General features: G+C 43.4%; 1 protein-coding gene across 1 annotated transcript; it reads left to right on the forward strand.

The window, feature by feature from the left end:
- The first annotated feature begins 1,990 nt into the window (after positions 1-1,990).
- Positions 1,991-13,661, forward strand: LOC130142879 (fructose-1,6-bisphosphatase 1-like). Its single transcript, XM_056325320.1, has 7 exons — positions 1,991-2,212; positions 4,735-4,897; positions 6,458-6,550; positions 7,530-7,673; positions 10,452-10,589; positions 11,581-11,700; positions 12,695-13,661. The coding sequence occupies exons 1-7, from the start codon at positions 2,043-2,045 to the stop codon at positions 12,884-12,886; spliced, it is 1,020 nt and encodes a 339-aa protein (XP_056181295.1). The 5' UTR covers positions 1,991-2,042; the 3' UTR covers positions 12,887-13,661.
- The last annotated feature ends 3,099 nt before the right edge of the window (positions 13,662-16,760 follow it).

Genomic DNA, 16,760 nt, shown 5'->3' on the forward strand with positions numbered 1-16,760 from the left:
TCTGGATGGACCAGTACAAAACCAGTATCCTTTCAAATGATTGCTACTTCAGTTCACAGCTTGCTTGTTTCTACCCAGCTTCCACAGTAGGAGTGGTAGAGTAAAACTCTTGTCCCACTGACCTCATCAACTCCAAAAGGGCATGGGTTTCAGCTCAGAACTTGAGCAGAGTATACTTAGCCCTGTGAGTAAGATGAAAGAGGTTAGTTTTCCTCCGGCATGAATACCAAAACCTTAGGTGGTGACCGTTTTGAACTGATCTTTGGCTATTTTACACTGAAGTACAGCTCTTACTGCAGGTTGCTGATATATTTGTCAGGGTCTTCACGATTAAGGTAAATCATCCCAGATCAGCAGCTCTGGGATTTGTTATCATAACTCATATATTCCCAGGCTGTTCTAGCCTACTTGCTTCTACCTAGTTTAAGTGCAGTCATTCAAAATTTTATGGGATCTTTGCTGTTAATTGTTCTCAACTATTAAGAATGATTAGCTGCTATAGGTGGTTGCAAAGCATTGTTAACCCTTAAAGAAAGAGCTAATTTCAACATTGTGTAAACTTTCCAAAATCCACCTGCCACTCCAAGAACATGAAGGTCGTCTGGTTACCACTTGCCAAAGACTGAAATACCCCACTCAGAAGAGCATTACAGCTACTTATGTCTGGTATCTTCAGGACTGTCTGTAATTCTGGACTTGGCTAAATCAGGCCAAAGTTGTGTGTAGTTGCAGAAGACATTTATGCATACCTTTAAAGTATGTGATGCATAGATATGCCATGTCCTTTACATGAAGAAAGAACATATATATGTGAAGATGAGCACATTTTAAAAGATTTTTGCCCTGCATTTGGCGCCAGCTGGAACGATTTCAGTCTGCATTTGCAATTTTAGGATTTGACACTGTGCTTATCCAACTCATGAATACATTCTACTGAAAAGTAATCAAAATTTCTTGGATTTATCTCCTTGGATAATGCAAACATTATGAGTAGTACCCATGTACTCCCCAAATGATGGGTAGTACAACAAATCTGCACTGTATAGATCACCCATATCCAGATTTGTACTTGTCAAATTATTGTGTGAAAGAGTGTGTCTAGAGTCAGGTGTTGGGTGACCTTGGTTTCACTTACTAATGCCTAGATTTTTCTGATCAAACATGAGCAGCAAAACATACTGCTTGATTTTGCTGCACAATTGGGAAGGCTGGAGTAAAACCCAGTGAGATTCAGGAGGGAAGGGTCTGTGTTCTTAGGTGTGTTCTGCAGCAGTATTTGTATAAGGTGCATTAATTTCTAGCTTTTGGAGTGTGACTTGACCTACATGTTTCTATTGAAAAGGTTTGGAGAGTTTGTTATAAAAGTCTTGTTAGGTCCAGCTGCCAGGGGCTGTTCCTTTGGTGATTTTTTGTGGTGTTGGGTACGTTGGTGCACGTGTGGTCAGCATGGTCTCTTTAAAGAGAAGTAGTTAATACTTCACAGAATCGGTTACTAAATGTCTGTTTTTCTTGTACTGCTGAGTCAGGATGAGAGAGCTCCTGCGAGGCAGAATATTCTAACCTTGCTCTGTAGGTTGTGTGCAGTTCACCACAACCCACACGCCACAGTCAGAGTTTTGCAATGTAGTGGTGAAACGAAGCTGACTTCTGAAGTTTTGGGTGCGCTATCAGCAGCAGGAGCACTGATGTGAGACACCAAGAGCTACCAGGGCCCGTGGCCCGGTTCACTTCCCGTGCCATTCACATGCCAGATGCCCCCAGCACTGGCTCCCCCCCAGGGCACGGGAATGAGCCGCGCTTTGCGCTTTGGTAAAAACACACCAAGGGTACTTGCGAGGCTTCCCCGCCGCGGATATTTCGGGGGGCCCGGGGGAACGTGGGTCGGGCTCCCCCCCTCCTCCTCACCCCATCCCCAACTTCCTCCAGCCCGGGCACAGGCGGGGCCAGCAGGGCGGAGGCCACGCCCCCGCCCCCCGGCACGCCCCCGGGGCTAGTGGCGGCGGCGGCGGCGGCGGCGGTCCCACTCTGCCGGAGCCGCCACCATGACGGACCGTTCCGCCTTCGACACCAATGTCATCACCATGACCCGCTTCGTGATGGAGGAAGGCAGGCGGGCGAAAGGCACCGGGGAGTTCACACAGCTCCTCAACTCTCTCTGCACAGCCATCAAAGCCATCTCCACCGCCGTCCGCAAAGCGGGCATCGCCAACCTGTGAGTGCCGGCGTGTCGGCGGGAGGTGGCGCGCCGGTAGCATCCCGCATCCCTCCCCGCATCCCCGCGAGTGCAGAGGATCCTGCCGCCTCCGGGGTGGTGGGGATGGGGATGGTGGGGGTCATCCGACAGGCGTGCGAAGGGGGTTGCATCCGCCCACCCACTTGCATTGAGCTGTAACTAACTCGTTTAGCATCTTGGACTCTTGATTTACTCAAGTGAAATGGGTCCTGTGACTTTTTAATAATATAAGGCATGCAGTCTTTGACAGATGTCTGCTGCTAACAGACCTTCATGCAAACCTTCGGCAGGTTTTGTCGTTGACCAAACGAACAGACTAAAAGACAAAGTCTGTCAGCGTGTGGGTGATTTTTTTGCTCATTGTAGTCAGTAGCTTAATATCAAAGCGACATTTTATGCTATGAGGCATTTACTCAAATTCAGTGGTGGTTTTTGTTTTTTTTTTCATATTGCATCATAGCAACTTGAGTTTCTCTATGAAGGTTTGGTTGTCTTAGGTATTTAGAAAAAGCACTGGTTAGGAACAGTAGTGTCTGTAGTCAGCCAGTCAGAGGGGAGTTGCTCTGGAGATGTATCAGAGGGAAATTAGAGCTCTTGAAATGTTAAGTGACTGCAACTGGTCTTAGGTAACTAACCCCCCCTATGTATTTCACATATGATAAGCCTAATTGTATGCTGATCAGGGCTTTAGACATGGGTTGTTTCATTATTGAATGGAAAATGTAGTACAGAAAAAATGAATTTGCCTCTACAAACCGTGTAGTGGAAAATGTAAGTGAAAGGTATCTGGCAACACAAAGTAATATTTATTACAAAATGTATCAAAAAGCTGAAAAAAATGATGACTGAAGTTAGTAATATGGAAGTAATTGTAAGAGAGAATAAAAATCCTCCCTTTATGTATGTTTGAACTATTTTTCACTGTTTTGACTTCAGACTTTATACAACGGTGGTATTTTTTTAATCATTATGTGCTAGCCTTTTCATGTCCCTCCTACGTCTCTCAGTAAAGACCAGGATTTCCCATCTGTGACCAGATTTGTAACAGTCCCAAGTTCCCATTCTTTATGCATCCTGCGTGTGTGTTTGTTGCCAGCTACCACAGGTTCGATACCTGTGCTGATAGCCTTGCCCTGTGATCCCACACACTGGATTTACCTCTCCACCAGTGCTGGGGTAGCCAGCTTCAGGCTTGCGAGGTTCCCTGAGCAGTACATCTCCCACTGTGAGGCTGTGTTTTATAGCTTGTGGTGGAATTTTGCATGGCTGTTAGGGAATGTGAACAAGCAGGGATTGATGGGGCCCGGTTCTTTGGATTGTCCTCAGTTTCAGCTGTATTCGCAGTGTTGCTCAGCAGTGGAGGTGCAGAAAGCTGGGGAAGCCACAGTCCCTTCCCAGCTTCAGGCTCCATGCAGGACACCCTGCTGATCCCTCCCAGAAGTCCCCAACAGATGATGTGTGAGAGCTGTAGCTGATGGCTGTGTGGAGTTTTTGCTCTGAGGATGAGGATCTGTGCCTCCATTCACAAGCATAGTGTTCAAAGTACATGTTTTCTAAAAGCATTTTCACACTTGCAGAAAAATGCTCAAGCCACTGTAGCAGAGAAGCAGAGAATCATGCCAGGCATTTTTCTTTGTCTCATGCCGTAAGCTGAAGAAATGCAGTACATTCCTAAAGTAGTGTTCAATGTTATTACAAAACCCCTGAAATACCAGTATTCAGCCTTGTAACTGAAGTATGTAAGACTCATCTGAATGTGTGCAAAGCTGGCTCTTGTTTTTCTCTTCTAAGAGCTAAAATTCTGTTTTGTATGCTTTTGAAATCACCTATCGCAAGTTCTCCTGGTACTTCCTGATGCCAGATGGTTTGATTCTGATTAGCTCGCAGGATTTGTATTTCACATTTGTATTTCACAGTTTTATTCTCCAGGAAATGTTTCTATGTAAAATCAAAACTGAAAACATTGAACCATAAAAATCTTGATTTATCTGTGAGCAAAGTGTTTCTACTGCAATTTGTACATCATATGGCTAACTAGGAGCAAATTACACACAGAAGTTATAGCGTAACTGGTGTTGTCACATTCATTGTTACTTTTTAGGTGTAAGTTTTCTAATGAAGTTTTAGTGTTTAGCATATGCAGCTATATCAGAGCCTAGGATTCAGGGACAGTATTTAGGTCTTAAAGTCAAGAGACTGTTAAATAACACAATTATTTTAATTCACCCTTCACAGCCGGAGTTTGTCATAGTTTACAGACTGTTGAAAGATTATTCCCTGTTTTGTGTTCCTCACAGTGTCTTCTAGATTTGCCGCCACAGCTAAGGTTAGCAGGTCTCAGCAGGGATCCACCACACATTAAATAAAAAACAGGCTTAGAGAACTGAGATATTATCCAAAAGTGCTGTTTGTTTTACAAGCATAAAGTTGCCAGAAACAGGGCACTTTGGAAGACGTAGTGTCCTGTTCTCACAAAATGCTCTCTCTTGCCATTGCTCTAGCTATGGAATTGCTGGGTCTACCAACGTGACAGGAGATCAAGTAAAGAAGTTGGACATCCTTTCCAATGACCTGGTGATTAACATGCTCAAGTCATCCTTCAGTACGTGTGTTATTGTGTCAGAAGAAAATAAAGATGCTGTGATAGTGGAAACTGAAAAACGGGTTAGTAGCTTTAAAGGTTTAAAGCTTTAAGGTTTCTGTTATTTCTGCTCTCAAGATTGATGTTTGTTGTTTTAAATGTTTTTCTCTGTTGTTCCTCCCCACCTTTTTTTTCCCCCCACTTTTTCCTAATTGTGGAGGAAACATTTCTTGTTTGTCCCATCTGATCTCTGGAACTATGCTCTGAGTCAGTGAAGCCCTTTTGTAAAGTAGCTTTGTCAGCAGGACACTGAGGAGCTGTTCTGTACAGGTCAAATCTCAAGTTCTTTAATTCATGTAAATTCTCTTTGAAGCCTGTGAAAGACTTAACATCAATGAAACAAAAATAATTTTTAATTACTTATTATTTATTATAATTTCTATTCACAAGTCTGCATGCACTTGTTGAGTGATAATTCCTTTTTCCTGCCTAGTACTTTCGTGTGATATTGTAAAAATCTGAGTAAAAATTTAGTGAAAGCAAACAGCTAAAATGTGATTTGGAAAGTATAATAATGTTTGCTTTGTCAAAGCAGTTTTCTCTCTCCATGTTGAGAAATCTTCAAAATTGATTTTATAGGCATTGGATGAACAAAGGTTGTTGTAGATCTGAATATGATTTTAGATCCTCAAAAGTCACTGAGGGAGGCTCAGCATTAATGCTTTTCTAAATTAAATGTGAGCTAATATGGTGTTTTTATCAGAATTCCTACCCAGAATTCCCACCTCCAGAGCAGAGCTTTGCTGGACTTAAATAAGATTCTGGCACGCAGGGTAAAATCAAAGAAAGAGCAGAGAAACACTTAGTATTGTTAACACATGATTATTAAAATGACTTTGGATAAAATAAGGGGAAAACAAGCTATTTGAAAGGTACAGTTGATTCAGCTGTTTTCCTTGTGTTGGCAATTTCCTGTACCTACAGGAATTTTTAATACAATAAGAGGCAGGAGCCATTCTTTGTTTGCAGGGGGAACCCCTAAAAAAGCAGGATAGGACCACAGACTGGTTAAGGTAATTTCTGCCTACCTATTCATTCAGAGCACAGATAAAGTGAAATGTATAGTTTATAAATGTCACGTGTTAAAGGCCTTTTTAATGTCCCTGATTATTGTTCTATGTGAAAAAGGCTGATCTTCATTTGTCTTCTTCCTTGTAATTCAGAAAGCCATTTTGTTAGAGACAAGAAATTGTAGCCTAAATGGTAGCTATTACCAGACCTCTGATCAAAATAGTTTGGCATTAATTAGATAGATGAAGCTAAACTGATCATTAAAAAAAATATTATTTTTTTAATATTAAAAATTGTGTAGGAATACTTCGCCTTCCCTGTGTCATCATCTGTTACTTGCTTTGAAGATTTTGCAGCTTCTGCTGTGGGACAAATCGCACAGTTGTAATCAAGAATGAAATCTGGGCCAAATGATTTTTAACATTTTAATTCAGTTCCTTCATAATATATAAAAGCCTTTCAGTTTATATTGCTTAGAAAGTCTCTAGAAAATTTACTTACTGATGTACCTTTATTTAGGGGAAGTGGGTAAATACTGTCACTAATGTAGTTCTCTCTTTTGTGTTTTCTAGGGTAAATACATAGTCTGCATAGACCCTCTAGATGGCTCTACGAACATTGACTGTCTTGTTTCCATTGGGACCATCTTTGCCATCTATAGAAAGGTAAAATGCTTTCATGTGGGATAGGAAATTGTGTACCTTTTGATGAAATATAATTGCATGTGAAAACTTGAAATCTAATTAAACTTGCTCGTGAAAGAGACTCTCAAGACCAGCTTTAAGTTACATCTGCTGTTTTACAGACACTTGTATAAAACATTTGTGAGGGATTTGCATTAGTCTCTTAAAAAATGAGGTATCTGTATGTACATAGAAGCCTGGGTGATATTTAATTCCTGCCAAAGGAATTACCACTTACAAACAAATCAGGTGTTAGTGTTGAGACAAATGTCATCTGGTTGTCATCCACTTAAGGAATGCACTTTCAGGTTTTCTTGTTCTCTGTACTAATAGTCCTGTTAGCCTGAGGACAGGCTTCAAACACAAACCAGAGCTGAAACATGGCATGTGCATTTGAAGTGTCTAATTCACTCTGAAAGGCAGAAACCTTGTCTGAAGGAGCTTGAAATGCTGGACTTGGATGTCACAAGAGGAGGGGAAAAGTCAGATAAACCACACCCAACTGTCCATTTTAATCATCTTTTGTATGATGTCATACATCCCAAAGCAACTATTTTCAACTTCATTTTTGTGTGAAACAAAAGAAAACAAAAAAATCCCAAGTACTTTGATCAGCTGTGAACTCCATGAGTCATGTTTCATTGCTTGCTTTGCAACTGTGCCTCGGGGTTTTCCTTCCAACTGTGTTCATCATCACCTACAAGTCTATATTATCTCCTTAATCCTTTCCTGTTTCCTGCATTCCAACTAGGTTTATACATGAGCATTTCCAGATCAATTTGTTTGTCTTCTCTGTATGATTTGTATTAGTGCATCCAGTAGGAATCTCAGTTGTGGATTGTGGAAGCATTTGTGTTACTTTATGCATGGACATGGAGAAGACCCTCCCTACCCTGGACAGTCCAGTTATGTACCAGCTATAAAAATGAAGTAAAGTTGACTATGCTCCTTCTTATTCTAGGTGTCCCCTGATGAACCATCTGGGAAGGATGCTTTACAACCTGGGCGTAATCTTGTGGCAGCTGGTTATGCTGTCTATGGGAGTGCCACAATGCTGGTACTGGCCACTTCTGCTGGAGGTGTCAACTGTTTCATGCTGGATCCGGTGAGAATATCTATCATTTTTTTTTCCTTATTAGGAATAACAAGGTATTGTATATAAAAACTGTTCCCCCCCACAAAAAAAAAAAAAAAAAAAAAAAAAAAAGGGAACAAGGAAGCATTTTTCAAGCTAATGTAGAGAAACCAAGTAGACAATAACAGACCAGCAGTCATGTCAAGAGATTTTTGCATTCTGCCTGCCCGCTGCAGCGGTGCTATGTGTGATTCAACAATGGAAGACAGCCAAGTCAGTGAAGCAAATATACCGCATGTGCCAGATCATGTGATATTTAAAATGATCTGTTTTCTGCAATGCAGAATGCCCTTTAAGACTTATTTCAAAGAGTCACAGAATGGTCAGGATTGGAAAGGACCTCTGGAGATCATCTAGTCTGACCCCCTGCTAAAGCAGGTTCACCTAGAGCAGACTGCACAGGATCACATCCAGGTGCATTTTGAGTGTCTCCAGAGAAGAAGACTCCACAACCCCTCTGGACAGCCTGTCCCAGTGCTCTGTCACCCTCAAAGTGAAGATTCTTTCCTCATATTCAGATGGAGCTTCCTGTGTTTGTGCCCATTTCCCCTTGTCCTGTTGCTGGGCACGACTGGAAAGAGCCTGGCCCTGTCTTCTTGGCATTCACCCTGAAGATATTTCCATGCATTAACAAGATCCCCTCTCAGTCTTCCCCAGCTCTTCCCCAGGCTGCACAGGCCCAGCTCTCTCGGCCTTCCCTCGTGAGGGAGATGCTCCAGCCCCCTCACCCCCTTGGCAGCCCCCCGCTGGCCCCTCTCCAGTCGCTCCCTGTCTCTCCTGAACTGGGGAGCCCAGCGCTGGGCACAGCACTCCAGGTGCAGCCTCAGCAGGGCAGAGCAGAGGGGCAGGACACCCCCCGCACCCGCTGGCCACGCTCCTCCTGATGCAGCCCGCGCTGGCAGCGGCCTTCTTGCCCACCAGGGCACACTGCTGGCCCACGGGCCGCTCGGTGTCCTCCAGGCCTCCCAGGCCCTTCCCCGCAGAGCTGCCTGCCAGCAGGTCAGCCCCAGCCTGTGCTGGTGCGTGGGGTCGCTCCCCCCCGGCGCAGGACCCTACCCCTGCCTTTGCTGAGCTTCATGACGCCCCCCCCTGCCCCACTGCCCAGCCTGCCCGGGCCCCGCCGAACGGCAGCGCAGCCCCCGGGGTATCAGCCGCCCTCCCAGCGCTGTACCACCAGCAAACTCGCTGCGGGCACGCTCTGCCCCTTCACCCAGGGCGCTGGGGGGTGGGCTGAGCAGGACGGGACCCGGTGCTGAGCCCCGGGGCACAGCGCTGGCTGCGGGCCCCCAGCTGGGCTGCGCCGCTGGTCACAGCCCTCTGGGCTCTGCCATCAGCCAGGCCTCAGCCCACCTCCCTGCCCACGCGCCCAGCCCACCCGGCCTGCGCTCACCTGGGGCGGCTGTGGGAGACAGGGTTGAAAGCCTTGCTGAGTCAAGGTAGTCAACATCCACCACTGTCCTCTCATCTACCCAGCCAGTCATTCCATCATAGAAAGCTATCAGGTTGGTCAGGCATGATTTCCCCTTGGCAAATCCATGTTAACTACTCCTGATAACCTTCTTTTCCTCCACATGCTTAGAGATGAGCTCCAGGATGAGCTGTTCCCTCACCTTCCAAGGGTGGGGGTGAAGCTGACTGGCCTGTAGTTGCCTGGGTCCTCCTTCTTGCTCCTTTTGAAGACTGGAGTGACATTGGCTCTCCTCCAGTCCTCAGGCATCTCTCCTGGCCTCCATGACCTTTCAAAGATGATGGAGAGTGGCTTAGTGATAACATCTGCCAGCTCCCTCAGCAATTGGGGGACATCCCATCGGGGCCCATGGATTTGTGTTTTCCTTAATGCTAGAACCATAGTAAGCCAGAGAAGCAGAAATATTTAACCTTCTTCTGTATTTTCAGATCCCACCATGATGTGTAAAACAGTAAGTAATGTGTGTGCATGCATTTGACATTCTAGCACACATTGACTGTATGAGTTTTAAAGTAAAAGTCATATTGATCATAGCAGAAAGTTTGCTTTAATGACCCTTTTTTTGTAATAAGTTAGTCAGGTGCTGCCACGTGCCGGTATTAATTTTTTAGAACCTACCAGTGGTCAGGCAGCAGGAAATAAAACTTGGTGCTCCCTGTTAACTAACAGCTTAGGTAGCTCCATGTATTTTTGTCTATATTTGGATAGCAGATTTGACTTTGAGCATGCTTGCATGTTATTTTGGTTATTTTTAGCACTTGGAAATGTATTTTAATGAAAACTAAACACAGCAGCCCTCAGCCCTCAGCTACTCAGATTGGCTCTCTTCACTCCATGCTTCCAGTTAGCTCCAGCTAAGATCAACTGGAATTTATTAATATCTACATTTATTTGAAGTGTTTGTGCATTGCTTCAATTGGCACTCTCAGTTTCCAAACTCCTCAGAGCTGTACTTTTGTTGTAAGTCTAGAAAAAGAATGAAGTGCTAAATAGATTTACAGGCAACAGCATCTTTTGGCACAGAAAAGTGAGAGAGCTGGGAATGGTAGTATGAAGAAGCTTGCCTGACCCCAGGATTCATGGTCTGTCTGTGTTTTATGGATCAATGGAACATTTCACATCTGGACTGCAAATATGACTTTTCATAGGTACTGAATTATTAAAGAAAGTGGCAGCAGTAGTTAATTTTTCATACATCATGTGTATGTTTGGGGTTTGCCTTAGTTTATAAATAAATGAGCAATTAATGTTAACAAATTGTTTTTCTTTCATACTGTTAGGCAATTGGAGAATTCATTTTGGTGGATAGGGATGTGAAAATCAAAAAGAAGGGAAATATCTACAGTCTCAATGAAGGCTATGCTAAATACTTTGATCCTGCAGTCACAGAGTATCTCAAGAAGAAGAAGTTCCCTGAGGTAAACGATCCTGTTTCAGGAAACTTTCTGATGACAAACAACATTCATAATTTCCAACTTCATGATCAATCACTGTCTCATGCACTGTTCAAAGCTTGTTTACTGGGCATTTGGTAGTCCAACTAGAGAGAAGGTCTCATCTGGTAATCAACCTGTATGTGTCTGAGTAGATGGAGACCTGAGTGCGGATGGCAGTGGATCCTTGCTAGGTGGTAACACAAGCTGGGTCCTGGAGGGGCCTCTCACTTGAAAATTTAGTGTAGTCTCGCTTTGTGGTCATGCAGCTTCCTGATGTCAGGAGGCCTAAAGCTGTAAGGAGTGCCTGTAAAAATGATGTCTGTTCTCATGCCTTGCACCTGTCGTCACTGGAGTTATTATGTTGACAATGAAGTGTAAACATTTACTATTGTTAAGTGTTCATGCCCTTTCTTGACTTCCTGCAAAGACTGGTATTTTCATCTGGCATCTTGCCAGGCTTAAGGTGTTGTATATTTAGATATTAAGATGCACTCTCTGCAGTATAATAAGGAAATCATATCAGTAGTCAGCTATTAACTTTTTCTTACCCAAAAAGTTGTAGAAGCTGGCAAAAATGGGTAGAAGTAGGAAAGACTGCTTCTTTCGCTCCTTGATAATTTTTTCTGCTACAAAGAAAGAAACCCAACATCAATTCCTAGCACGTGATCTTTTTGCTACTAGAAATGCAGTATTTTCCAAGGGTTAGAGCACTGATGGAGTGCTGGGATGCATTTCCTGTTGGCACCATCACTCATCTATTCTGAAATCTTCTGACAGTCCTTTTCCTTGGATTTTCCCGATTAGAAAATTCAGAGGAAACGGAAATTTTCTCCAAAACTACTTGGAATATTTTCAATGAAGCACCATATGGAGGAATTAGATGGTGAGACCACTAAGAGAGGGAAGGGGGGGGAAATACATATATTAACCTGATGTGGTGGAAAGTTACATGTATTTAAATGTCTTTTTGTAGGATGGCAGTTCACCATATGGTGGGAGGTACATAGGATCTATGGTGGCTGATGTGCATCGCACGCTGGTGTATGGAGGAATTTTTCTGTATCCTGCTAACTCAAAAAGTCCCAAAGGAAAGGTAAACCTGAATAAGGCAAATTATATAAAATACTACATTATCTAGATATTTCACTATCACAGATCAGTGTTCTGATTGCAGAACGTGTTTTATAACTTGGTAGCTTGCACTTCTGGTGTGTTGGTATGGTCACCTTTGCACGCTGTCACAAGTGACAGCAACCTGTTGTCAGACACCTATTTTAGTGCTGCTGCTAGCCTACTTCAACTTTACTGACTTCTTTTTATCCCCAAACATATTCAGATTCTGGAATGTACCGGGGGATATGCTGTTCAAACAGGCTTCTCTGTACCATCTGAGGCCAAACCATGCTGGCCCCAACCAAGTGAAACATTACAAAGCAAACAACTTACAATACCCTGAGATTCCTATTACAAGCCAGTATGTAAGAAGCCTAATTCTAGTGCACCCCTTCTGAGGAGCTCTGCCAAAAAGAAAACCATCTGCATCTTGTAGTTGATAACACTGCCTCATCTGAAGGAGCTATGCTTGGCTGCCTGTGCCACAACAACAGTCAGTCAGGGAAGATCACACACTTACAGGCTGACAAGGGGACTGTTTATTCAGCAAAGACCTTTCATCTGTTTTGTAATTGTCTGTAAATTATTGCTTCAGGTTGCAGATAAGATGCAGTTATTCATTAGAAAAACCTAATGGCACACTCAGGGCCAGTGTTTTTCTTTCTTTTCACACAGGTCTACATGGTCTGCTGCCTTGTTGAAGGTTGTGTCTTACATATGAGTTTATCTCTGTGTAAAGAGCACAATGCAAATATGAGCTATGAAGAAAGCACTCAAACTGGACAAATCCAGCATTCACTGTGCTTTGTTTAAAAGAAAAATGCAGACAATTTCGTTCTTGGGTCAAAGTTTATATAAGATACAGAGTACTTGGAGCGTTGACTGTTTTTAAATCAAACACCAAATGTATTTACATTTCATGATTCCCAGCATTGCCTGGGCTGACCATTGCCATTTTGATTTTTGTCTTCTAGCTGAGACTGCTTTACGAATGCAATCCTATGGCTTTTATTATTGAGAAGGCCGGGGGAATAGCAACAACTGGTCATCAAGCAATACTAGATATAGTGCCTGAGGATATCCACCAAAGAGTGCCTATTGTCTTGGGATCTCATGATGATGTGAAGGAATACCTTGAGATAGTCAAGAAGCATTCAGCTAAGTAAAGAAGGCTTGCTGGAGTCATTGTGCAGACGGGAAGAAATGCCTTAGAGCTGAACCAAAGACCATACTGCAGTAGCGCAAGAGTGAACTGTCTGACTTCTGTAGCAAGAGAGCAAATGAGCTATGTTTTCATAAATTTTTTAAAAAATGAAATATTGTGCAATGAAAGGCTTTAAAAGAAGCATTAAAAGTAAATGCAAGGGAAAAACATGTTTGCGTTTCTATTTCTCAGTTGCGATTACACAAAAGCCACTGTGCTACAAGGAAACACTGTGTTGCATTCAGTAATTAAGGGAAGACTCAACTTTCTCAGATAAGCTACAGACTATTGCCAGAATATCTGACTGTGCTCTTCTAAAAATTTCAGGGGGAAGACTCAGCAGCCTTTTAAAGTGAGTGAACCTTCCTAGACCAGTCTCTGGTTCTTTGGTAATGAATATAAATGCTCATGTGGACACCTTCACATGCTGTTTTTAGGTCACAGAAGTTAGTCACCATACTTCAGTCTGGTCTTATTCTGACTGAGAATTAGCATTTGTGAAACATGTACATTAGGGTATGTTAATTCTGACACATATTGTTAACATTGCCAGTTGGCATTCTATCAGATCCAGTTACACAAGGATGGAAAACAACATTTTGGAGGTGGATATTGAATTGGATAGGGAGCATGTGTAGTCAGCTTGGTACCATTCTGCTGTGATGACCTGGCTGTCTTTGCCAGAAATTAACCTGCTTGACTGATGAAAAAAATGAACCTGTGTGTTGCTAGCAATACCCACCAGGTGTTCTTTGTGTTATTCTGGGAGTGTGCATTACCGTGGAAAAGAACTCTGCTGTGCAAGCAAAATTAAGTTGTGAAGAATTCCCACAAAGCATGCTGACAATTAATATGCTGATTCAGAGTATGCTGCTAGGAACATGACTTTAGTGCTTGGGAGCTAGATGGGTTGTCCACCTCTCTGGGTACAGTTTATGGCCCTGGCTCACAAGCTCTTTGCTTCAGTCCAAGTCTGCAAAGCTTTGACATTTCTCACTGCCCACCTACCTTCACCACACTCAACCCAAGGGGCACATTGATGTTGCTGTTGGGTAGGCTGCCACTGAACGTTCGCCCAAGCCATGGTCTGGGAGCCCCTGTCTATGGGAGTAAACCTACCTCCCTGAGCGTTTTGCATCCATCAGTGCAGATAGCCTGTCTGAGCTGGGTTCTTGTAAAAATGGAAGAAAAGAGTGTGGGGGAACGTAGAGGCCATGGTGTGAAGGTACGCTCTGTGAGAGCTCACACACAAAATACCTGGAGGCCTTTGTTCTGCTGCAGGTTGTGTCTGGGCCATTTGGAGGTGTATTGGCAAACCTTGGGTGGGTGTATGTATGCATCTGTTCTCCAGAGTGACAGGGGACAAGGCATTTTGGGCAGGGACTGAATGGCCTGGTTTCTGCTGAAAATGCTGTTTCTGGTAAGGCTTTGTTAGTGAAGAAAGCACTTTCAGGGACCTGAGCCCTTAAAGGATTTGGACAGTCCTGGAAATCTCCACTGAGCTCTCCTGCTTGTGGGCTTGCTTTTCACACTGTGAGGGTTTCAGCCTTGCCCTGCAGGGACCTGGCTCCTCTGTACGCCAAACTGTGCTCTGGGAAACAAGCAGACCATGGCTTAAGTATTTTGCCTGATACGCGCCTGCAGAATCAGGCAGCTCATGATCAGTGACCATGAGGTATGCTTGCTAATTTCTGATTAACTCCGCTCTGGGAGAAGGCTCAGACCCACATCTCCCAGCGAGGTGCCCTTGTTGCCTGTCTGGGGATTAGACTGGAAGGAGAGGGGCTACTTCCCTGGCCATGGCTCTGTGCCATGATGTGGAGAGGAATTCATGTGACTGGACAGCCAGTGGGACAGCCATGTGCTGGGGAACTCCTGTGGCCCAGGCTTTTCTTCACAGGCTGCTCTTTCTTGTTCTAGAATCAATGCTGCTTCCTCTGCTTCTTCACATGGGCAGCTGACCACTGGGATATGGCTGTGCTCTTGCTTTTGTAACAGAGAAAAATATGCAATCCTTGCACCTGTTTTTCCATTCATTGTGATTTGGAAAGAAACAGCAAGTCTCTCTCAATTTTGATGAGGAGTGACTGGAGGTTCCTACCTTGCACACTGAAACACTTCCCAAAGGCATTGCATATTCCTGTCCTGAGCATTTCCTTACTTGCTGGCTCTGGCACATACCCCACAGCCCTTTAAAGGGCTCCAAGCTCACTGAATCATCTAGAGCAGACAGCACGCTAAGAAGGACTCTAAACCTCTTTGAGGTTCTGAATGCTGCTTCTAGAGGAAAGAGCATAACTGTTGTCATGTACAACTTTTTTTAGATCCTTAAGCTTTTAATTCAACCTGTGCCCAGAGCCATAGCTGGACACAATTTTTTATTTCCTACACTGAGTAGAAGGTAGAAGCCCTTACAGCTTTTTTCTGGCTTTCCATGTATCAGTTTGAACTACAGTGCCTCACTAGTCTGTTGGCACAACTTGACCATCAGTATCCACAGCAACGATTTTTGTCTAGTTACAGTAATTCCTTGGCTGTATTGTGCCCTCCACCTCTTCAGGAATCCCTGGGCTGCATAGATCTATTTTTAAGACACTATATTGGCAGCAGATAAAGGTTATAGAATGAAAGGCAATACTGTCCATGTTTGCTAGGTCATTTCCAGTGTTTTGGTTTTGCCTGGAGGCTGACATTTTATAGTCAGCATTTTTCACATTGTGAGCTGGGTTTTTTTTTCTATATCTTTAATGCTTAAGCCTACGTTTGAGCAGCATCCCTATGTAGCCACCACTGGCGTGAACTATTCAGCAATCTCCCTCCACAGCCCCATTTCCAGAGCTCACCCTGTGCATCAACATGGGGTGGGAGAGTTGGTTTGTCACAACATCCACCTTCAGCCCCCATTGCAGTATTACCCACTGCCTTCCTCAGAGGCTGAACTGTGGCATTTGGTGAAAGGTCGCTGGCTCCAATTTCAGCCGGCACCATCCAAGTGACTAACATTTCAAATCAGTTAGAAAAGGTGTCACCTTTAAGGCACAGGACTAGCCTATATGCCAGTGGAAGCATGAATCACCTCTGAGAGCTCTTCTATAATCTCTATATTAGAGGGCAAATCTCCCGTGGAATTGTCAAATTGAAGTTTTCATTTTTTACCTTTTCTATGCTGTTCTAACCCATCTGTACTAAGCAGTTCTCAGGCTTATAAAGAATCATCACACATTTTTGAAACAATCTGATTCCCATCACCACCACCCTTAAATGGTAGTTATTTATATAGCTTAATCATTTGGTTTAATCATTCAGGTTTTTATCATTCATTGGGATCATAGCATTTATCAAAATAGGGTAAAGTTTCCATGCAACCCATTCTTGTGCCTTTATCCCAGTTTTATTCTTTTATTTCTCTTCTTGCTCCCCTGTTGGCTGCAATATTTCTGGAAAGCTTAGTTGTAGAGTCCATGTTCTTTACATATTAGTGTAAGTTAAGTTCTTATTGAAGGAGCGTTACTTGAGCAGCAGCTCAAAGCATTGTACTTTTTACATACTAAAAAGTATTTGGTACCTATAAAAAGCATTTTGGGATTTTTCAGGTAAAAAAGAAAAAATGAAAGAGGCAAATAATGGATTTATCAGCTTTGAGAATACCCTTTGAACCACTAACTCCAAAACAAACGTTCTGTTAGAAGATGATCTGAACTTTGTCTTTTTGACCAGTGTAAAAGATCACTTAGAATCAACAGCAAAGAAGATCTGCACGTGATGTTTTGACAAATGTTAGAAGCTGTAGGCCAACTCCCCACCCCATTTCTTATTTGCTAATTTGATTGTGTATC

This window comes from Falco biarmicus, chromosome Z, assembly GCF_023638135.1.
Source record: "Falco biarmicus isolate bFalBia1 chromosome Z, bFalBia1.pri, whole genome shotgun sequence".
NCBI lineage: Eukaryota > Metazoa > Chordata > Aves > Falconiformes > Falconidae > Falco > Falco biarmicus.

Bases quoted from the DNA above. Each gene is read 5' to 3' on its own strand.
- LOC130142879 (XM_056325320.1), top strand. From the start codon at position 2,043: ATGACGGACCGTTCCGCCTTCGACACCAATGTCATCACCATGACCCGC. The intron at 6,551-7,529 runs GTAAAATGCTTT...TTCTTATTCTAG, and splicing joins TCTTTGCCATCTATAGAAAG to GTGTCCCCTGATGAACCATC. The intron at 7,674-10,451 runs GTGAGAATATCT...TCATACTGTTAG, and splicing joins ACTGTTTCATGCTGGATCCG to GCAATTGGAGAATTCATTTT.